This window comes from Oncorhynchus masou, unplaced genomic scaffold, assembly GCF_036934945.1.
Source record: "Oncorhynchus masou masou isolate Uvic2021 unplaced genomic scaffold, UVic_Omas_1.1 unplaced_scaffold_1184, whole genome shotgun sequence".
NCBI classification, from domain to species: domain Eukaryota; kingdom Metazoa; phylum Chordata; class Actinopteri; order Salmoniformes; family Salmonidae; genus Oncorhynchus; species Oncorhynchus masou.
The window spans coordinates 108,706-132,200 of NW_027001609.1; the positions used below are offsets into that span (position 1 = coordinate 108,706).

The 23,495-nt window shown below is 43.4% G+C and overlaps 1 protein-coding gene across 1 annotated transcript; it reads left to right on the forward strand.

Annotated features, from left to right (window-relative positions):
* Nucleotides 1–685: 685 nt before the first annotated feature.
* Nucleotides 686–18,122, forward strand: LOC135529563 (uncharacterized). Its single transcript, XM_064958237.1, has 13 exons — nucleotides 686–853; nucleotides 5,661–5,878; nucleotides 6,256–6,399; nucleotides 6,686–6,800; nucleotides 10,261–10,462; nucleotides 11,892–12,033; nucleotides 12,290–12,445; nucleotides 12,527–12,582; nucleotides 12,711–12,886; nucleotides 13,006–13,406; nucleotides 14,255–14,351; nucleotides 14,615–14,825; nucleotides 17,881–18,122. Exons 1-13 carry the CDS (start codon nucleotides 719–721, stop codon nucleotides 18,045–18,047), a joined length of 2,220 nt encoding a protein of 739 aa, XP_064814309.1. The 5' UTR covers nucleotides 686–718; the 3' UTR covers nucleotides 18,048–18,122.
* Nucleotides 18,123–23,495: the final 5,373 nt, after the last annotated feature.

A 23,495-nucleotide genomic window follows, 5' to 3' on the forward strand; every position in this document is an offset into this window, starting at 1 on the left:
CGAGCAACAGCGCCGTATTTAACGACGAGCCAACTCTGAGGAAGTTGCAATTCAGCTCGCCCGGTTTACCCTGTGGGAGGAGTTTAGTCTGGATTAAACTTGATTGCATTCGTTTTGAAAACGGCTGGGGTGAGAGAGTGCGTTTGTGCAGTACGTTTTTAAAAAAAAAGAATTGGACCATATTTCTAATTCTTCAAATCAAATATATGTACAAGCCGAAATAATAATTGTCACAAGAATAGGCATATATGTACAGGCTATATACCAATAGCCGAATCATATATCCATAGCCATTATTCATCATAATTACAATTTAAAAAACAAGTCTTTAGCGTTTAAAAAACATGCATGGTGATACTTTTCAAATGTGTAGGTTTGGTCTAACCAGCCCAGCCTTGCAGCCGGTCTAAACAAGTGAAGCTCATAGGTCACTGCAACAACAACAACCAAATCACCAATAAGATTACAGTCTCAATGCAATCCTTTCATTGTTAAGGAATATATATATATATATTATAGCAATCTAATTATGAAGTGAGGCAACACAGGATCAAACAATGCGATTTTTTTTCTCCAAATACTTTGAAGTGCATCACAAACCCGGTTATTCCAGTCATTGAATTACTCCACGCCTCCAACATATAAATGAATAGGAACGAGGAACTTGAAGGAGATGATTAGACAGACAGACAGACAGACAGGAGAAGAGAAAGACATAATGGACCTTGGTATGCTGCTCCTGCTGGTACTCAGCAGTGCAGTCTGCCACAGCGCGGATTCAACGTATTATGGCGGGACTATGCGCTGTACAGTACCGGGATACATGCCCCCAGACTCGAAATGGACAGGGGAGGTAGGTTCCTATGAGTGCATAACTTGATTTGCAATAAATAGTCAATAAATAGTCTACAAAGTACATGCCAAACCTGCCAGTGCCTTTAATACTACAATACTCATAACCAGTGGTGGAAAAAGTACCCAATTGTCGTACTTAAGTAAATAGTAAACATAGAAAACGACTCAAGTGAAGTAATCCAGTAAAATACTACTTCAGTAAAAGTCCTAAAAGTATTTGGTTTTAAACATACTGAAGTATCAAAAGTACAAGTAAATGTTATGTATAATTTCAAATTCCTTTTTAAACCAGACAGCACATTTTTTTTTTTTTTTTTTTTTATGAATAGCCAGCGGCACCTCCAACAGTCAGACATAATTTACTAACGAAGCATTTGCGTCTAGGGAGTCCGTCTGATCAGAGGCAGTAGTGATGACCGCTTGTTCCCGATCCGACCATTTTCCTGTCCTGCTAAGCATTCGAAATGAGTGCTTTTGGGTGTCAAGGAAAATGTCAGCGAGTAAAAAGTACATATTTTTTCACAGGGGAAATGGAAAAAAAAATGTATTGTGTCATTTTGGAGTCACTTTTATTGAAATAAGCATATAACATGTTTCTAAACACATTGTGGATGCTACTATGGTTACGGATAATCCTGAATGAATCATGATATTTGTGCATCTTTCTCACTCAAGCTGACTGTCTGCACTTTAACCAAAACATTGTTTTTGCTTAGTTACTTCACACCACTGCTCATAACCAATTTCACAAGGTACATTTACCATTTCTGGCAGTGAAAGAAACAAACAATTTCTGTCTTGCTTCTATGTTTGGGAATAAAACTGTTGAAATGATGTAGCCTAATTTATCACTTTTGGGGAAGATTTTTTAAATATTTTTTTTAACATGGAATTGAAAATGAATGTCAGGAGATCATGTGATCATACAGGTTTGACATGCACATCCAAGAAATACACTGATCTATAAACAAGCTCTGATTCTGAATGACACAGGTGGTGTTCATCAATGCCTTTTCTTTAGCAACTGGTAAAGAAAACTGTTCAGACATGTAAAAACAGATGTCTGACCAATCTTTATCGATTGATGGAGTATCAGGTAAAATAATAAAGGAAGAAAAATATAGGAAGAGGAAGAGAGAAAGGAAGATAGAGGGGGAGGAAGAGAGAAAGGAAGATAGAAGGGGGAGGAAGAGAGAAAGGAAGATAGAGGGGGAGGAAGAGAGAAAGGAAGATAGAGGAGGAGGAAGAGAGAAAGGAAGATAGAGGGGGAGGAAGAGAGAAAGGAAGATAGAGGGGGAGGAAGAGAGAAAGGAAGATAGAAGGGGGAGGAAGAGAGAAGGGGGAGGAACAGAGAAAGGAAGAGAGAAAGGAAGATAGAGGAGGAGGAAGAGAGAAAGGAAGAGAGAGGGGGAGGAAGAGAGAAAGGAAGATAGAAGGGGGAGGAAGAGAGAAGGGGGAGGAACAGAGAAAGGAAGAGAGAAAGGAAGAGAGAAAGGAAGATAGAGGAGGAGGAAGAGAGAAAGGAAGATTGAGGGGGAGGAAGAGAGAATGGAAGATAGATGGGAGGAGAAGAGAGAAAGGAAGATAGAAGGGGGAGGAAGAGAGAAAGGAAGATAGAATCGGGAGGAAGAGAGAAATGAAGATTGAGGGGGAGGAAGAGAGAATAGAAGATAGAGGGGAGGAAGAGAGAAAGGAAGATAGAGGGGGAGGAAGAGAGAATAGAAGATAGAGGGGAGGAGAGAAAGGAGGAGGAGAGAAAGGAAGATAGAATGGGGAGGAAGAGAGAAAGGAAGATAGAGGGGGAGGAAGAGAGAAAGGAAAATGGAAGAGAGAAAGGAAGATAGAGGGGGAGGAAGAGAGAATAGAAGATAGAGGGGGAGGAAGAGAGAAGGAAGATAGAAGGGGAGGAAGAGAGAAAGGAAGATAGAAGGGGAGGAAGAGAGAAAGGAAGATAGAAGGGGGAGGAAGAGAGAAAGGAAGAGAGAAAGGAAGATAGAGGAGGAGGAAGAGAGAAAGGAAGATAGAGGAGGAGGAAGAGAGAAAGGAAGATTGAGGGGGAGGAAGAGAGAATGGAAGATAGATGGGAGGAGAGAAAGGAAGATAGAGGGGAGGAAGAGAGAAAGGAAGATAGAAGGGGGAGGAAGAGAGAAAGGAAGATAGAATCGGGAGGAAGAGAGAAAAGAAGATTGAGGGGGAGGAAGAGAGAATAGAAGATAGAGGGGAGGAGAGAAAGGAAGATAGAGGGGAGGAAGAGAGAATAGAAGATAGAGGGGAGGAAGAGAGAAAGGAAGATAGAGGGGGAGGAAGAGAGAATAGAAGATAGAGGGGAGGAGAGAAAGGAAGATAGAATGGGGAGGAAGAGAGAAAGGAAAATGGAAGAGAGAAAGGAAGATAGAGGGGGAGGAAGGGAGAGGAGGAGGAAGAGAGAAAGGAAGATAGAGGGGGAGGAAGAGAGAAAGGAAGATAGAATGGGGAGGAAGAGAGAAAGGAAAATGGAAGAGAGAAAGGAAGATAGAGGGGGAGGAAGGGAGAGGGGGGGGAAGAGAGAAAGGAAAATGGAAGAGAGAAAGGAAGATAGAGGGGGAGGAAGGGAGAGGAGGAGGAAGAGAGAAAGGAAGATAGAGGGGGAGGAAGAGAGAAAGGAAGATAGAAGGGGAGGAAGAGAGAAAGGAAGATAGAGGGGGAGGAAGAGAGAAAGGAAGATAGAAGGGGGAGGAAGAGAGAAAGGAAGATAGAAGGGGAGGAAGATAGAGGGGGAGGAAGAGAGAAAGGTGGAGGGGGAGAAAGAGAGAAAGGAAGATAGAGGGGAAGATGAAGAGAGAAAGGAGATAAAGCTAGGGTTGATAACAGTACAATGTAAATCCAGATGTGCTGTCATTACTCAAAACTTGTGAGGAAACTCATTGCACTTAATATATCTGAGCAGTGGTGTAAAGTACTTAAGTAAACAATACTTTAAAGTACTACTTAAGTATTTTGTGGGGTATCTGTACTTTACTTTACTATTTATATTTTTGGCAACTTTTACTTTTACTTCACTACATTCCGAAAGAAAATTTTGACAGGTGAATTGTCCAATTCACACACTTGTCAAAAGAACATCTCTGGTCATCCCCTTTTCCCTCTGATCTGGCGGACTCACTAAACACAACTGCTTCATTTGTTAATGATGTCTGGGTGTTTTGATGTGTGCCCCTGGCTATGCATACATTTAAAAACGAAAAGAGAATTGTGTCGTCTGGTTTGATTAATATAAGGAATTTGAAATGATTTATACTTTTACTTTTGATACTTTAGTACATTTTAGCAATTCCATTGACTTAAGTATTTTTAAAACCAAATACTTGTAGATTTTTACTCAAGCATTATTTTACTGGGTGACTTTTACTTTTCTATTAAGGTATCTTGTACTCAAGTATGACAATTTAGTACTTTTTCCACCACTGTATCTCAGTACAGTTACTTAAAGTGACATTGTCACTGTGACAATAGATTTGAGTTGTATCAACTTGAACATTTAGAGTAATGCCCCCACTTAAGCCACGCCTCCAATATAATTTACCAGCATCCCTTGCCTTTCAGAGTGAAGTGTAGAGTTACCACCCATGACAGTACTTGTTAGTGACAGAGACATGGTTGTTGAATTCGTTCATTTTCAGTCCTGTGGCCTTCACCAAGTGAGTTCCCAGGTGAATGTTATCATCATAATAAAACTCATTATGACAATACATTACATATCTCATAAAGACTTATTATGAATTATGAAACTCATGGTTTACAGGCCACATAAGGCCTTCAAGTAGATTTGCAAAATTCTGGTAACTTTCCCCAAATTCCCAGATTTATTATTTTTTTAAATGGAGTTGATGTGACTTATCATTTAGTTTTGAGTCAGTACTACATAAACATTTAAAGCACGAATGACTTTTCATAGAGTTCAACTTACTAGTAGTATTTGAGTTAAAATGCCTTGGGTTTTCCAGTGTAGTTTGTGGTCAATTCCAAGTAATTTCCTGTTAGTAGATTTGCAAATGGAAAATCTTAAGTGCAATTTATAAAAAATGAAAACAACACTCCGAATCAATTCCACATCCAATGAAAGTAAGAAATTGATTTAGCAGCTTTTCTACATAAACTAGGTGATGGAGGAAATTGAATTAGCAGTTTTTTACATAAACTGCGGAAGAATTTGGGGGAAAGATCTTCAAGTTGAGAAATAGCTTGAGTCATGGGACAATATTACAGTACATTTACCATCTAATGCACTCTTGATAACTATTCAACAATATTAACTAATATATTATATCAAACATGTATTACTTATTTGTTCTATCTTGGTGCAACAATTTTTCGTTCTGTCTTGATGCAACCATTCTTTCTATCTTGATGTAACCATTATTCATTCTGTCTTGATACAACCCTTCTTTCTATCTTGATGCAACCATTATTCTTTCTATCTTGATACAACCCTTCTTTCTATCTTGATGTAACCATTATTTCTGTCTTGATGCAACCATTCTTTCTATCTTGATGTAACCATTCTTTCTATCTTGATGCAACCATTCTTTCTATCTTGATGTAACCATTTCTAAACATTCTTAATGCAACCCGACCTATCTCCCCTAGCAGGGCCTTATATTCAAAAAGCTTCTCAGAGTGGTAGAGCTGATCTAGGATCAGGGTCCCCCCTGTCCGTATACTCGTATTCATTATGATCTAAAAGGCAAAACTGATCCTATATCAGCACTCCTACTCTGTACTCTGAGGCTGTCTGTGAGTATGGGTCCTAACCTGTGTGCTGGCAGGTACAATTCCACTACCGTGAGAATGGCCGGGACAGGTGTGAACAGCAGTTCTCCTGGGAGTGCACCAGCGGCTACTGTAATGGCAGTGCCAACCGACAAGGACCTGTCGTGCAGACCACCGACAAGGACCAGTCCGGCCAAAACCTCTGGTGCCAGTCGGAGGGACACTTCACTAGAAACTTCACTAGGGACCAGAAAACCCAATCCTACACCCTGAGGTAAACTTGGATTTTCTGGGTGTGGTGGAGGAAGGGGCGGGGGGTTGTCGTCAGCCTCTGGGTGTTAGAGACAGGAAGTCATCTGTTGAATGCTGTTTTGACGAGTAATAAGCACTTCAGCCAGGCATCTTGACCCCCTCACCCCCCCGACACACACACAAACCCTGTGTAGTTACTGCTGCTGTGTCTGTTGTGCTCCGATCCCATCAAACAACATTTAGCTGGATTTTAATGTTGGAAAGACATAACATTGCAATCTGAGCACCGTGGAAATAACAGTTATATTGATGATGTGGATGGAATCACTAGAAAATACTGTCAGAATGATGTCATGCTGATCTACCACTTCAATGCACTGATTCAACCTCTCATTGTAGTGACTCAGGTTGCTGTTGGGGCTCCAATGTCAATGGAAAGACCAACTGGACAATACACACCGAGGTGGATTTGGGGTTACGGGTCAGCCCGGGGCCTCCAACCCAAAACACACCTCCTGTCACGGCAACTGTCCCAACCCTGCGGTACGACCACGAGGGAAGCAAACTGAATGTACCAAAAAAGAGTTTCTGCCAAATAACCACATACTAAACTTAGTGGCATATTTCAACCTGAGCCCTTTAGAACCCATAGGGTCCGTCTCAGTCTTCTACAGCAGCATTCTAGAATTCTATTGTGGTCTAAAGGGTTAAACAATACATTCTGTTTTATTCTACATCTACATAACACTACAGTCACGTCGCTGTTATCTGGGATTATTATCTACTAATGAAAGTGTTTTTTTGTTTCTCTCTGTGATGTCATGAGTAGAGTTCCTCAGAACTGCTTTTCCACTCTTCCTCTCTTGGCCTATGACCCGGATGGAGATGACGTGAGGTGCCACTTCCCTGTGAACGTCGCACACCCCAACATTACACTTGACAGGGTAATAAAATTAACAATATCCCTCCCTGCAGATTGATGTAGATGAAATCAAGCCCGTTTATTAACGGTTTAGTACGGGTTTGTTCCGACTTCAAAGGCACGTGAACAATCCCTGCGGAGGTACTGCAGGGGTTCCCCCTCTCAATGTTTTTATGAATATCGCTAGCAACAACAGAATAAACACATTTATTATTACATACCCACAGTAGACAAGAGGATAATATCTTATTTCTAACGATGTCAACTTTATTTCTCAACTCTGAACATTGAGCAAATTCCACTCATGGTATCCAATTACACTCACTGGAGTATCTGATTTAGGATTTTAAAAAGCACACGCGAATAGGGGTGGCTTCATGTGCTCGTGGGAAATGGGAAACTGGGAGGTGGGAAGTCGTAAGTCCGACATAAATGTGTTCACATGCCTTTGAAGTTAGAACGATTCTTTAACAAATACGATTTTAGCTAGCTCGATAAGCTAGCTAACGTTGCTAATTATAAAATTAGCTTGCTTAACATTGACGATATGGTCAAACTAGCTACATTATCCTCCTTGATAATGTTGTAATTGTCAAAAAGGGATTTGTTGTCATTTTTTGATTGAAAAGCTGAAATGTCAGTGGTGAAACGTCGCTACATGGAAACAACAAGCTTCCCACTTGTATCTCCGACTTAGAAGGTCGTTCCCACTTCCGATAACTCTGATAGCATGTGAATACGGCACAGGCTACCAGTGCTGCTGGCTGCTGGTAAGCTTTCTTGACTTGGACATAATGCTTTGCCAACACATGGCTGACCTTTGTTTAACCAGATAAACAGTTGCTGTTAGCAAAAATGTGTTTGTAATGACCTTTCTAGCTAATAGGCTATGTTTAGGCTTACACTTCCTCTTCCAATTATTATGTGGGGAGATCAAAATAATGAAAATTATCTACAAAATATTTTCATTTTATAATGTTGATTACTTCTCCTTTCCATTATCATTTACCTGATGTGAAGGGGAAAAAACACGTTTTTGCTCACTGTATGATGTTGGTCGCCGGTTTGCCTGGGACGGGTCCCTGGGTCGCCGGTTTGCCTGGGACGGGGTCCCTGGGTCGCCGGTTTGCCTGGGACGGGTTTTTGCTCACTCCCTGTATGATGTTGGTCCCTGCCGGTTTGCCTGGGACGGGTCCCTGGGTCCCTGGGTTGCCGGTTTGCCTGGGACGGATCCCTGGTTTTTGCCTGGGACGGGTCCCTGGGTCCCGGTTTGCCTGGGACGGGTCCCTGGGTCCCCTGGGACGGGTCCCTGGGTTGCCGGTTTGCCTGGGACGGGTCCCTGGGTCGCCGGTTGCCTGGGACCCCTGGGGTTTGCCTGGGACGGGTCCCTGGGTTGCCGGGTTTGCCTGGGACGGGTCCCTGGGTTGCCGGTTTGCCTGGGACGGGTCCCTGGGTCGCCGGTTTGCCTGGGACGGGTCCCTGGGTTGCCGGTTTGCCTGGGACGGGTCCCTGGGTTGCCGGTTTGCCTGGGACGGGTTTGCCTGGGACGGGTCCCTGGGTTGCCGGGACGGGTGCCTGGGACGGGTCCCTGGGTTGCTGGTTTGCCTGGGACGGGTCCCTGGGTTTTGCCTGGGACGGGTTCCCTGGGACGGGTCCCTGGGTTGCCGGTTTGCCTGGGACGGGGGTCCCTGGGACGGGTCCCTGCCCTGGTTTGCCTGGGACGGGTCCCTGGGTCCCTGGGTCCCTGCCTGGGACGGGTTTGCCTGGGACGGGTCCCTGGGACGGGTCCCTGCTGGTTTGCCTGGGACGGGTCCCTGGGTCCCTGGGTTTGCCTGGGACGGGTCCCTGGGTTGCCTGGGACGGGTCCCTGGGTTTTTGCCTGGGACGGGTCCCTGGGTCCCGGGTCCCTACGGGTTGCTGGTTTGCCTGGGACGGGTCCCTGGGTCCCTGGGTTGCTGGTTTGCCCCTGGGTCGCTGGTTTGCCTGGGACGGGTCCCTTGCCTGGGACGGGTCCCTGGGTTTGCCTGGGACGGGGTCGCTTTTGCCTGGGACGGGTCCCTGGGACGGGTTGCTGGTTTGCCTGGGACGGGGTCCCTGGGTTGCTGGTTTGCCTGGGACGGGTCCCTGGGTTGCCTGGGACGGGTTTGCCTGGGACGGGTCCCTGGGTCTGGTTTGCCTGGGACGGGGTCCCTGGGTTTGCCTGGGACGGGTCCCTGGGTTGCCTGGTTTGCCTGGGACGGGTCCCTGGGTTGCCGGTTTGCCTGGGACGGGTCCCTGGGTTGCTGGTTTGCCTGGGACGGGTCCCTGGGACGGGGTCCCTGGGTCGCTTTCCCTGCCTGGGACGGGTCCCTGTTTGCCTGGGACGGGTCCCTGCCTGGGGACGGGTCCCTTGCCTGGGACGGGTCCCTGGGTTGCTGCTGGTTTGCCTGGGACGGGTCCCTGGGACGGGTCCCTGCTGGTTTGCCTGGGACCTGGGACGGGTCCCTGGGCTCCTGCCCTGGGTTGCCGGTTTGCCTGGGACGGGTTTGCCTGGGACGGGTCCCTGGGTTGCTGGTTTGCCTGGGACGGGTCCCTGGGTTGCTGGTTTGCCTGGGACGGGTCCCTACGTCGCCGGTTTGCCTGGGACGGGGTCCCTGGGATGGGGTCCCTGGGACGGGATCCCTGGGTTGCCGGTTTGCCTGGGACGGGGTCCCTGGGTCGCTGGTTTGCCTGGGACGGGTTTGCCTGGGACGGGGTCGCTGGTTTGCCTCGTGTCCCTGGGTTGGTTTGCCTGGGACGGGTCCCTGGGTTGGGGTCCCTGGGTTTTTGCCTGGGACGGGTCCCTGGGTTGCTGGTTTGCCTGGGACGGGTCCCTACGTTGCTGGTTTGCCTGGGACGGGGTCGCTGGTTTGCCTGGGACGTGTCCCTGGGTTGCTGGTTTGCCTGGGACGGGTCCCTGGGTCGCTGGTTTGCCTGGGACGGGGTCCCTGGGTCGCTGGTTTGCCTGGGACGGGTCCCTGGGTTGCTGGTTTGCCTGGGGGTCCCTGCGTCGCCGGTTTGCCTGGGACGGGGTCCCTGGTTTTTGCCTGGGACGGGTCCCTGGGTTGCTGGTTTGCCTGGGACGGGTCCCTGGTTTGCCTGGGACGGGTCCCTGGGTTGCTGGTTTGCCTGGGACGGGGTCCCTGGGTCGCTGGTTTGCCTGGGACGGGGTCCCTGGGTTGCTTTGCCTGGGACGGGTCCCTGGGTTGCTGGTTTGCCTGGGACGGGTCCCTGGGTTGCTGGTTTGCCTGGGACGGGTCCCTGGGTAAGTGTGAAAGACCCTTGTTTATCATTATTTATTATAAACATTTAATCCAATTGAGCACAATTAACATCCAACATGGCGTAGGTGCACTGATCTGGGATCAGCTTTTCCTTTTCAGATCATAATGAATAGGATTCCGTGGACAGGGAGAAACTGTTCCTAGATCTGCAGTTAATTCACTATCATCTCATCCCTCCAGGTCCAGTGCACTCTGCATGCCACGGGCCTGTTGGCTGTAGGGTTGCATGTATTTGAGGTGCTGCTGCAGGACCACCCCACTGTAGACGTCAACATGACGGGATATAAATGTAATTATACCAGAAAGGCCCTGAACGAGTCCTATGCCAGAAGCCCGACTCCGACCCTGTTCAGCCATGTGCCCTTGCAGTTTGCCGTGGACAGTAAGTAGCATGTCTCACAGTTGAATGCTTCCTTTTGGCATAGTGAACCAACCAATCCATTAAATTCAATGTGATTTGTCTAGTGTTTTGTCTCGTCCTATAATATGTATAGATCAGTGACGCATAGTCATTTGTCAAAAAACTAAAACCGAATTTGAGTTGCATTTTGGTAAAAGTGGTGTAGGTTTCAAAATTTAACTCGTAGTTTGTTTATGCAAATGATGTTATGTTCACCTGGTGGAATGACAGTAAAGATGATGGTGCGTTTCAAAATAGCAACCTGCATGGTTTTAATCTCCCTGATTACATGACTAATTACCTTTATTTACTGAGAGCGGCACAAAATGCTATCAATCTAGCTAAAAACAAACACCCTACTGCCCCTGATAAAATAATCAGACAACAATTTAGTCCGAAGCATTGTCAGTCATTGTTTACAGACATGTATGTCGCTGTGGATCCTCTAAAGGGGTAATCTGGGATTCCAACAATGACAAAGCAGACACCGCGCCACTTTTTTTGGTAAACAGCTGAGGGATGGGTCTGGAGAAATGCAACCACTCTCAAATGTATCCATAGCCCTGTCTATACAAGGACTGACTATCCATGATATCAAAATGATAGCTATGGATACAAGGACTGACCATCCATGAGATCAAAATGATAGCTATGGATACAAGGATTGACCATCCATGAGATCAAAATGATAGCTAATGGATGACCATCCATGAGATCAAAATGATAGCGGTATTGGATACAAGGACTGACCATGGATACAAGGACTGACCATCCATGAGATCAAAATGATAGCTATGGATACAAGGACTGACCATCCATGAGATCAAAATGATAGCTATGGATACAAGGACTGACCATCCATGATATCAAAATGATAGCTTTAACCATGCTATAAAACTATACAAACATTAGATGAAATAAAACACGCTTATATTTTAGGTAGTGATTTATTAAGACAGTTGAACTATGCTCCCGAGGCATTTCTATAAGCTATAGTCTTGACGAATCAATGTCTATATATCATTAATTGAATAGTATAATAATGGATGTAGTAATCCCAGAATGCCCCTTCATTAACACACACACTAGATGTCTAAAACCTGTCCTTTCTGTGGTTTTAGTCCAGCCAACTCTGCCCAACTGTCTCCCTGGCTACATAGAGAATGCCAAGAGTGTGCAAAGCTGTCATCAAGGCAAAGGGTGGCTACTATGAAGAATCTCAAATATAAAATATATTTAGATTTGTTTAACACTTTTTTTGGTTACTACATGACTCCATATGTGTCATTTCATAGTTTTGATGTCTTCACTATTATTCTACAATTTAGAAAATAGTATAAATTGAATGAGTAGGTGTGTCTAAATGTTTGACTGGTACTGTATCTAAAACCTCTCCTTTCTGTGGTTTTAGTCCAGCCAGCTCTATCCAACTGTCTCCCTGGCTACATACGACCACAGTTCTTGACTCCAACACCTTCACATGGGGATGTCCATCATGCCGCTGTGGGTCACCTGTACCAACTCGAAGCCCGAGTAAAAACCGCCCATGCCAAGTAAGAGTACCTCTCTCACCTACATCACCTTACTGTCCAAAACTCCATCGACTTCCCTCGTTGTTTTACCTCTGGACTGACTGACTGCAGAGACCACAACACTTAGCAATGCTCGTTTTTTTTTAACCAGCTTGAAAACAGCACATGAAAACTGAAAATGAAAAGATGAATAGAGTTTGATATAACCAAAATACTCCTTGGCATCCTCGCACTTGTCCAGGGGTTGTAACTTCTCTGTCTTTCTGTTTCCTCAAAGGACATTTGACTTCCAGGTCAGCGGCCCTTCCAACATGACCAAGAAGATCCGGGATGAGGGCGTTGGTGTCACGAGGCTCTTCCTGGGCTGGATCCCGCAGGGAAGACACCTGAGACAAAACATTCCCATCTGTTTCACTGCCGAGACAAACGAGAGGTTCGTTGAAGGGACATTTACAGTAATTGTTGTTGTTGTCGTTCTGTGGTCATTGTTGTTCTCATTTGTTCTTCATTTCAGCCAGTCAGAGATGAGATGTGTGGTTGTGGTGGTGGCCAAAGCCCTCGCACTTACAGGTTAGTTGATTTTCACCCCCTTCAATCATTGCACTGTTGCTAGATAGACTTCCATGTATGTTATAGGGTAAGATCCAATCCTAACGTGATGAAACACACACATGACACGTCATATCCTCTGTGTACAGGTGAGGCGACTGTTTTGTGCACAGAGAATAGGATCAGCATCGCCGTGAGCAAGGCCTCTCTGCCTGGGGTGGACATGAAGTGGCTGCGTCTCGCCGACTCATCCTGCTCCCTAACCTCCAACCAAACACACATCATGGGCACCATGTCACTCAAAACCTGTGGCACAAAGATGGAGGTATGAGAAATATTCGAACACACACACACACATACTTGGAGGTGTGCCATCTCTTTCTCCTTTCTTGTGTTTTGTTTCTTATCTTCCTAAATCTGGTTTCTCTCTCCGCTTCTATCTAGGATGCAGGTGACTTCATGGTGTTCAAAAACGAAATAAACTCCTTCGACGCGGTCAACGCGACCATCACGCGCCGTAACCGGATCAACATCGGCTTCTCCTGCCGGTATCCCAAGACCGTCAGCATTTCCAACTACTACCAGATCCACAGCTCCAACTACATGTTCACAGAGTCCAACTTTGGTAGCTTCGGCTACACCTTTGAGGTCTTCAAGGACAGTAAGTTCACCCAGAAGGTGGATCCCAGTGCTTACCCAGTGAAGGTGAAGCTAATGGACAGGCTGTACATGGGCATCCAGGCCCAGGCCGATCTGCCCAAGGTACAGCTGTTGGTGGAGTCATGCAAAGCCACTCCGGATGACAGCGCCAGCAGCAGTCTCTTCTACGACCTCATCAAAGACGGGTGAGGGAGGGGTCCCACAAAAGGGCTGTGGGCTTGAAGCTGTGAAAGTGGAATTGCAGGAATCTGCAGTCGTGCTGTATTTCTTACATGTTGAACCTTTATTTAGGCAGGGTGGGGTCCCGGTGAGACCAAGGTCTCCTTTACAAGGGAGCCCTGCATGACAAACAATTACACACTCAAGGCAGCATAGGAAATACACAACATGTTTCCTTGTTTACCACCCCTGTTGCATTATGTGGCCTGAAAAGCAAAACTTATTTTGTTTACCTGCAAGAGTAAAGAATGTGTGAACCACAGGTAACAATCAACATAATGCCGCCTTCCAAATTGGTAAACAACAGGTAACAGTCAACATAATGTTTTATTCCTAAATGGTAAACAACAGGTAACAATCAACATAATGTCACCTTCCTAAATGGTAAACAACAGGTAACAATCAACATAATGTCACCTTCCTAAATGGTAAACAACAGGTAACAGTCAACATAATGTTGTATTCCTAAATGGTAAACAACAGGTAACAGTCAACATAATGTCACCTTCCTAAATGGTAAACAACAGGTAACAATCAACATAATGTTGTATTCCTAAATGGTAAACAACAGGTAACAGTCAACATAATGTCACCTTCCTAAATGGTAAACAATGTTGTTTTGTTTTCCCTAATTATTTTTTTTGTTTTCCACAGTTGCTATTTGTCTACCAGTCTTTATTGACTAAGAGAAGCACATAATGCTATTGGCAAGCTTCAAATGGGACTGAGAGATTACACAAACGTAATCATGAATGAATTTGTCTCCATCCTGTCTCAGTAAAAATGTACTTTCTTTCTTTCTTTTACAATGAAGGTGTCTACAGGACGAGACAGTCAAGGTTTATCCCGGAAACCCAACCCAATTCTACTTTGAGGTCCAGGCCTTCAAATTCACTGGGAGCTACGACCAGGTAAAACCCAACATCAAAATGACTTGACTTCACATCCTTTCTTTCTTTGTTATATTTACTGACTTTATTCGAGCATAATCATGTTGCATCAATGTGGAATTTACCTGACAACATCAAGACGCACAGGTTTGGTCTTATTCAGACACAGATTTGAACCTAAATGTTTATTTCACAAATATGGTTGATTGTGGATGTTGATCCAGTATTAGGAACATCTTCATGGATGATCACCTCCCCTTTCACATCCCATGACCCTCCTCCAGGTGTTCCTCACCTGTACCGTCATCCTGTGTGAAGTAGGAAACCCCACCTCTAGGTGTGACCAGGGCTGCCTGAACAAAGCCTCGCGGAGGCGCAGGCGAGATCTCCCCAACGGAGAGACAGACAGGCACTACATTACCCAGGGTCCTTTCCGTGTGGTCAGAGAGACCCAGCCCAGTGCAGACCAGAAGGCAGGTGAAAAGACCCGTGCAGGTAATTACCCCACTCTTAGGGATGAATCGAAATTTACAGAATTGGTACCTGGAGGAAAAGGGGGAGGGTTATGCTTTTTCTATTTCAGTCAAGGGGAAGGTTTTTGAGGTCGAGTCCAGGGGAGGGTCATGTAATTGATGAAATGTAAATATTTCTCAGTGTTTTTGAATTAGTTTCTTATTAGGCTATATATCGATGTGTACTGATGCCGCCCCTCATCTCTGATTCTCCACTGGACACACAATATCAAGTGAACATCTCTGATTCTCCACAAATGATCTATAGGCTGTTTACTCAATCAAATGATCTATTGGCTGTTTATATCAAATGTGAGCCTATAGGCTGTTTAGAGTGGTCTCAATCAAATGATCTATTGGCTGTTTAGAGTGGTCTCAATCAAATGATCTATAGGCTGTTTAGAGTGGTCTCAATCAAATGATCTATTGGCTGTTTAGAGTGGTCTCAATCAAATGATCTATAGGCTAGGCTGATCTATAGGCTGTTTAGAGTGGTCTCAATCAAATGATCTATAGGCTGTTTAGAGTGGTCTCAATCAAATGATCTATAGGCTGTTTAGAGTGGTCTCAATCAAATGATCTATTGGCTGTTTAGAGTGGTCTCAATCAAATGATCCATAGCCTATTGGCTACGAAGTACATGCTGGGAGAAGCACAGAGCAAAGTTATATTTCTAAGATCGCTGCATTACACACTGCAATGGATATTCCAACCCTGTTCTTGTTGACCATCCCTTCCCCCCCAAAAACGGTGTTCTGCCTAACCAATGGCTGTGCTCTGTAGGCCCATCCTAACCAATGGCTGTGCTCTGTAGGCCCATCCTAACCAATGGCTGTGCTCTGTAGGCCTATCCTAACCAATGGCTGTGCTCAACCAATGGCTGTGCTCTGTAGGCCCATCCTAACCAATGGCTGTGCTCTGTAGGCCTATCCTAACCAATGGCTGTGCTCTGTAGGCCTATCCTAACCAATGGCTGTGCTCTGTAGGCCCATCCTAACCAATGACTGTGCTCTGTAGGCCCATCCTAACCAATGGCTGTGCTCTGTAGGCCCATCCTAACAAATGGCTGTGCTCTGTAGGCCTATCCTAACCAATGGCTGTGCTCTGTAGGCCTATCCTAACAAATGGCTGTGCTCTGTAGGCCTATCCTAACAAATGGCTGTGCTCTGTAGGCCTATCCTAACCAATGGCTGTGCTCTGTAGGCCTATCCTAACCAATGGCTGTGCTCTGTAGGCCCATCCTAACCAATGGCTGTGCTCTGTAGGCCTATGGTGGCAGTTCAGGAAGAGAGTCAAAGGCTTCCTCTGAAATGTTTTGTTTGATTAGGCCTAGTCCAACAAATGCACCAACTTGCGGTCAGACTAGCCTATAGCCTATGTTCTGTTCTGTTCAGCTTGAGAAGGAAATTCTGCCCTTGTCCAGTTGTGAAATCCATAGATTAGGGAGGAAATGTATTTATTTAAATTGATTGATTTACTGTAACTCGGTAAAATAACTGAAATCGTTGAAAATACACAATATATTCAAAAGTATGTGGACACCCCTTCAAATGAGTGGATTAGGCTATTTCAGCCACACCGTTGCTGACAGGTGTATGCAACTGAGCACACAGCCATGCGATCTCCATAGACAAACATTGGCAGTAGAATGGCCTTACTGAAGAGGCACCGTCATAGGACTCCACCTTTCCAACAAGTCAGTCCGTCAAGTTACTGCATTGCTAAAGGTCAACTATAGGTGCTGTTATTGTGAAGTGGAAACACCGAGGAGCAACAACGGCTCAGCCGGGAAGTGGAAGGCCAAACAAGCTCACAGAACGGACCAGCGGGTGCTGAAGCGCGTCCTCAGTTGCAACACTCACAACCGAGATCCAAACTGCCTCTGGAAGCAACGTCAGGATATGAACTGTTTTTTGGGAGCTTCATGAAATGGGTTTCCATGGCTGAGCAGCCGCACACAAGCCTCAGATCACCATGTGCAATACCAAGCGTCAGCTGGAGTGGTGTAAAGCTCGCCGCCATTGGAACAGTGGAAACGCGATCTTTAGAGTGATGAATTACACTTCACCATCTGTCAGTCCGACGGTTGAATCTGAGTTTGGCGAATGCCAGAAGAGCGCTACCTGCCTGAATGCGTGGGGCCAACTGTAGAGTTTGGTGTAGGAGAAATAATGGTCTGGGGCTGTTTTTCATGGTTTGGCCCCTTAGTTCCAGTGAAGGGAAATCTTAACGCTACAGCATAGAATAATGACATTCTAGACGATTCTGTCCTTCCAACTTTATGGCAACAGTTTGGGGAAGGCTCTTTCCTGTTTCATCACGACAATGCCCCCCGTGCACAAAGTGAGGTCCATACAGAAATGATTTGTCAAGATTGGTGTTGAAAAACTTGACTGGCCTGCACAGAGCCCTGACCTCAACCTCATCCAACACCTTTGGATGAATTGGAATGCTGAATGCAAGCCAGGCCTAATCGCCCAACATCAGGGCCCGACCTCACTAATGCTCTTGTGGCTGAATGAAAGCAAGGCCCCGCAGCAATGATCCAACATCTAGTGGAAATCCTTCCCAGAAGAGTGGAGGCATTTATAGCTGCAAATGGGGGACCAACTCCATATTAATGCCTATGATTTTGGAATGAGATGTTCGATGAGCAGGTGTCCACATACTTTTGGCCTCGTAGTGTATCCCTTGCTGATGGGAGGGCCATCCATTTTCATTTCAGGGTGGTCTGACTTTCTCCATGTTACCACTATTATAAATAACGTTCACCCTCTTATTAAGGATTCATTCTGATCAGGATTAGACCAGAAAAACACCCGTATGTCCCAGACAATTATGTTGAAGCATTTAGGATTAGGTTATAGGGTTAACCAGACCTAAAACAGAACCCAGAACCCTGAACATGCTGACTGGATGGACTGTGTCCCAATACCTTTTCATGACTGCTTTTCCTTGCCTGCTTTTTCCTAAATGAACAAATATAAACTCCCATTACTCTGATGACATCATTTGGTTGTTTTTGCTGTTGATTGCAGCTCCTGTTGTCGACGTGGAAGCTCCATATTTTCTCAGATCGGACATGGGAACCATAGTCTTTGCCGGGCTGTTCATCATGACCTTGATTCTGTTGACTGTGGTCGTGGTCTATTTTTTGAAGAAGAGCAGAGCTGAAGAACACGAGGCTCTCATTGCATATGATTAGAGAAATATAACTGGATTTGTGCCTGACCAGGGTCACTTCTGGTTTTACCAAAAGTAAAGCACATCTTTCAAATGAAGACTACACAAATTAACACTAGTTTAGATACTGAATACAATATCATTAACTACACAAATTAACACTAGTTTAGATACTGAATACAATAACATGAACTACAAATTATACTGAATACAATAACATGAACTACACAAATTAACACTAGTTTAAATACAATAACATGAACTACACAAATTAACACTAGTTTAGATAACATTAGTTTACATACTGAATACAATAACATGGTAACATTAACTAGTTTACAATACAATTAACACTAGACATACAAATACGAAATTTAGATACTGAATACAATAACATGAACTACACAAATTAACACTAGTAACATTAACTTAACACTAGTTTACAATAACATGAACAACAAATTAACACTAGAATACAATTACAATACAAACTACACAAATTAACACTAGTTTAGAACATGAACTACAAAATTAACACTAGTTTAGATACTGAATACAATAACATTAACTACACAAATTAACACTAGTTTACTGAATACTAACATGAACTACACAAATTAACACTAGTTTAGATACTGAATACAACATTAACTACACAAATTAACACTAGTTTACAATACTAACATTAATACAATTTACATACATTAACACTACACAATAAAATTAACACTAGTTTACATACTGAATACAATAACATGATACAATAACATGAATACTGAATACAAAAATTAACACTAGTTTACATACTGAATACGGTAACATTAACTACACAAATTAACACTAGTTTACATATTGAATACAATAACATTAACTACACAAATTAACACTAGTTTACATACTGAATACGGTAACATTAACTACACAAATTAACACTAGTTTACTGAATACAGACTAGTTTACATTAACTACACAAATTAACACTAGTTTAATACATTAACATACTACAAAATTAACACTAGTTTACATACTGAATACAATAATTAACATGAACTACACAGATACACAAATTAACACTAGTTTAGTTGGTTTAACTACACAAATTAACTTTTATACTCAACATTTTTAACACTAGTTTACATACTGAATACAATAACATGAACTACATTTTTAGATCAACTGTTTGATACAACTGTTTGATACCTGACTCAAGAAAGTGGAAGAAATTGGTTGTTGTTGAGAATCCTGAATACAATTGAACTATTAACACTAGAATACTGAATAACATTAACTATGCAAATAAGTCTGCATTGATTAAATACATTTTAGGCAAAAATACTGTTTTATACTGTTCTCTGCCTCACCACTCATTCAAACATGATTCATTGCTTTAAAAGGGGCCATCATTTTATGAGTAATAAATGTAGGATATTTATTGATTCTTGAATATTTATAAATTCCTCATGAGTTTAGTTCAAGTGTTGTGCCCCCATCAGAAACCCAAATATATGCTTGTTTTACTTCAATGTTTGTTAAGCGTCTATCTGTATTTTTGTCCGAATTGAGTTATTGACATTTAGCCTTGTTCTGTTCAATGTTCTCAACCTATATATATATTACTCTAAATACCCCAATTCATGTTAAGTTCAGAAGAATACAAGATAAAAATAGCTGACACCGTTCAAATCAACGAGGAAAATGTAAAGCCAATTATCTCAGAAGCATCTTTATGCAGACAGAACCTTTTGGTCCCAAGAACTAAATGTGTTTGTTTCTGTCATGACCTCTACTACCTGCCACTCTCTCTATTGGTTAGTTTATGTCATGACCTCTACTCTACCATGACCACTCTCTCTATTGGTTATGTTGACCTCTATGTCATTGACCATGACTACTACCTGCCACTCTCTCTATTGGTTAGTTTATGTCATGACCTCTACTACCTGCCACTCTCTATTGGTTAGTTTATATTGGTTCTCTCTATTGTTTATGTCATGACCTCTACTACCTGGTTAGTTTATGTCATGACCTCTCTCTATTGGTTTGTTTATGTCATGACCTCTACGACCTGCCACTCTCTCTATTGGTTTGTTTATGTCATGACCTCTACTACCTGCCACTCTCTCTATTGGTTTGTTTATGTCATGACCTCTACTACCTGCCACTCTCTCTATTGGTTTGTTTATGTCATGACCTCTACGACCTGCCACTCTCTCTATTGGTTAGTTATGTCATGACCTCTACGACCTTGCCACTCTCTCTATTGGTTAGTTTATGTCATGACCTCTACTCTCTCTATTGGTTAGTTTATGTCATGACCTCTACGACCCACTCTCTCTATTGGTTTGTTTATGTCATGACCTCTACTACCTGCCACTCTCTCTATTGGTTTGTTTATGTTTGTTTATGTCATGACATGACCTCTACTACCTGCCACTCTCTCTATTGGTTAGTTTATGTCATGACCTCTACGACCTGCCACTCTCTCTATTGGTTAGTTTATGTCATGACCTCTACTACCTGCCACTCTCTCTATTGGTTTGTTTATGTCATGACCTCTACTACCTGCCACTCTCTCTATTGGTTAGTTTATGTCATGACCTCTTAGTTTATGTCATGACCTCTACGACCTGCCACTCTCTCTATTGGTTAGTTTATGTCATGACCTCTACTACCTGCCACTGTTTGTTTATGTCATGACCTCTACTACCTGCCACTCTCTCTATTGGTTAGTTTATGTCATGACCTCTACTACCTGCCACTCTCTCTATTGGTTTGTTTATGTCATGACCTCTACCTGCCACTCTCTCTATTGGTTTGTTTATGTCATGACCTCTACTCCTGCCACTCTATTGGTTTGTTTATGTCATGACCTCTACTACCTGCCACTCCTGCCACTCTCTACCTGCCATCTCTCTATTGGTTAGTTTATGTCATGACCTCTACGACCTGCCACTCTCTCCATTGGTTAGTTTGTCATGACCTCATGACCTGCCACTCTATTGGTTAGTTTATGTCATGACCTCTACGACCACTCTCTCCATTGGTTAGTTTATGTCATGACCTCTACTACCTGCCACTCTCTCTATTGGTTAGTTTATGTCATGACCTCTACTACCTGCCACTCTCTCTATTGGTTAGTTTCTGAGTCTGCTAAAGTGGTGTGAAGTAAAAAATACTTTGAAGTACAACTTAAGTAGTTTTGGGGGGGTATCTGTACTTGACTTCATATTTTTAACAACGTGTACTTTTACTTCACTACATTCCTAAAGAAAATATTGTACTTTTTACTCCAGAATTTCCCCCCTGACACCCAGAAGACGTGTTACATTTTGAATGCTTAGCAGGACAGGAAAATTGTTATCAGTAAAATAAATAAAACATAGAAAATTGTGCTGTATGGTTTGCTTAATGTAAGGAATTTGAAATTATTTTTTACTTTTGATACTTAATGTATATTTGAGCAATTACATTTACTTTTTTGATACTTAAGTTGATTTAAAACCAAATACTTTTAGACTTTTACTCAAATAGTATTTTACTGGGTGACTTTCACTTTTACTTGAGTTGTTTTCTCAAGGTTTCTTTACTTTTACTCAAGTATAACTGTTGTGTACTTTTTCCACCACTAGTCTGCTAATACTGTACATATTCTACAGTGCCACTGGAATAAACACTAATTCACCAAAACTGTCAAAAAATAGGTACATGAATACACCTGCAGTAATGTGAGCCCTTGAATATTTCCATCACAATAACCCCTTGACTTATTCCACATTACAGCCTGAATTCAAAATGGATTAAATAGTTTTCTCACTCTCACCCATTTACACACAATACCCCATAATGACAAAGTCACATATTTTTAGAAAAGTTTTGCAAAAGTATAGAAAATGAAATACAGAAATATCTCATTTACATAAGTATTCACACCACTGAGTCAATACATGTTGGAATTACCTTTGGCAGTGATTACAGTATTTCTGGGTAAATCTCTATGAGCTTTGCACACTAGGATTGCACAATATTTGCACATTATTCAATAAAAAATTATTCAAGCTAGGTCAAGTTGGTTCTTAATCATTGCTAGACAGACATTTTTAAGTCATGCAATAGATTTTCAAGCCACTTTAAACTGTCCCTAGGCCACTCAGGAACATTCAAGATCGTTTTGGTAAGCAACACCAGTGTATATTTGACCTTGTGTTTTAGGATATTTCGAGAGTGAGGGACAGCGAGAGAGTGAGGGACAGCGAGAGAGTGAGGGACAGAGAGAGAGTTAGGGACAGAGAGCGAGACAGACAGAAAGAGAGTGAGGGACAGAGAGAGAGAAGGACAGAGAGAGAGAGAGAGACGGACAGAGAGAGAGAGACAGACAGAGAAAGAGAGAGACGGACAGAGAGAGAGAGAGTGACGGACAGAGAGAGATAGAGATGGACAGAGAGAGAGAGAGAGAGAGACGGACAGAGAGAGAGAGAGAGACAGACAGACAGACAGAGAGAGAGAAAGACAGAGAGAGATAGATAGAGATGGACAGAGAGAGAGAGTGACGGACAGAGAGAGATAGAGATGGACAGAGAGAGAGAGAGTGACGGACAGAGAGAGATAGAGATGGACAGAGAGAGAGAGATAGAGATGGACAGAGAGAGAGAGACGGACAGATGTGGTGTGTCCTAACGAACTAGACACAGGTAGACCTACATTCCAGACATATGAGTGATTCTTTCATTGAAAAGTCCTTTTCCGATTCGATCGGCTTAGCCAGAGACAGACAGAGAGAGAGTGAGGTGTCAAGAGAGATGGACAGATAGAGATGGACAGAGAGAGGACAGAAGAGATAGAGATGGACAGAGAGAGAGAGAGACGAACAGAGAGAGAGAGAGAGAGACAGACAGAGAGAGAGACGGACAGATGTGGTGTGTCCTAACGAACTAGACACAGGTAGGCCTACAAATTCCAGACATATGAGTGATTCTTTCATTGAAAAGTCCTTTTCCGATTCGATCGGCTCATAGCCAACATGACACGCTTGACACAATAATTCACAATTCACAACCTTTTCTCTTCATGGCTGCACAAGGAAGTTCCTGTTGCAGTGAGGTGTCAATATCCATTTTCAGGTAAGCGTTGTCCATCATGTCAGTCTATTGCATCGTTTACGGGAAAAGGTATTTCGACAGCGTTTACTGGAACAGGTATTGTTGACTCATTTAAATGCTTTACAATCAGTTGCTTGCCAACATAACGTGCAACAATTCACACGGAAACAGAACATTTCAGCCTGGAAAGTCCAGTCTGTTTGTGCTAACACTCCACTCCTTGCCACTCCTTGTCATACCATAAATGTTTGTCATGACAAGTAATGATTTTTGCTGCGGCAATTCTTACATATTGCATGACAAATTTCACTCATTTTTATCCAATTTGTTCTGAAAGAATGCACTGGCGGGGAAATAGACCACTAGAATCATAG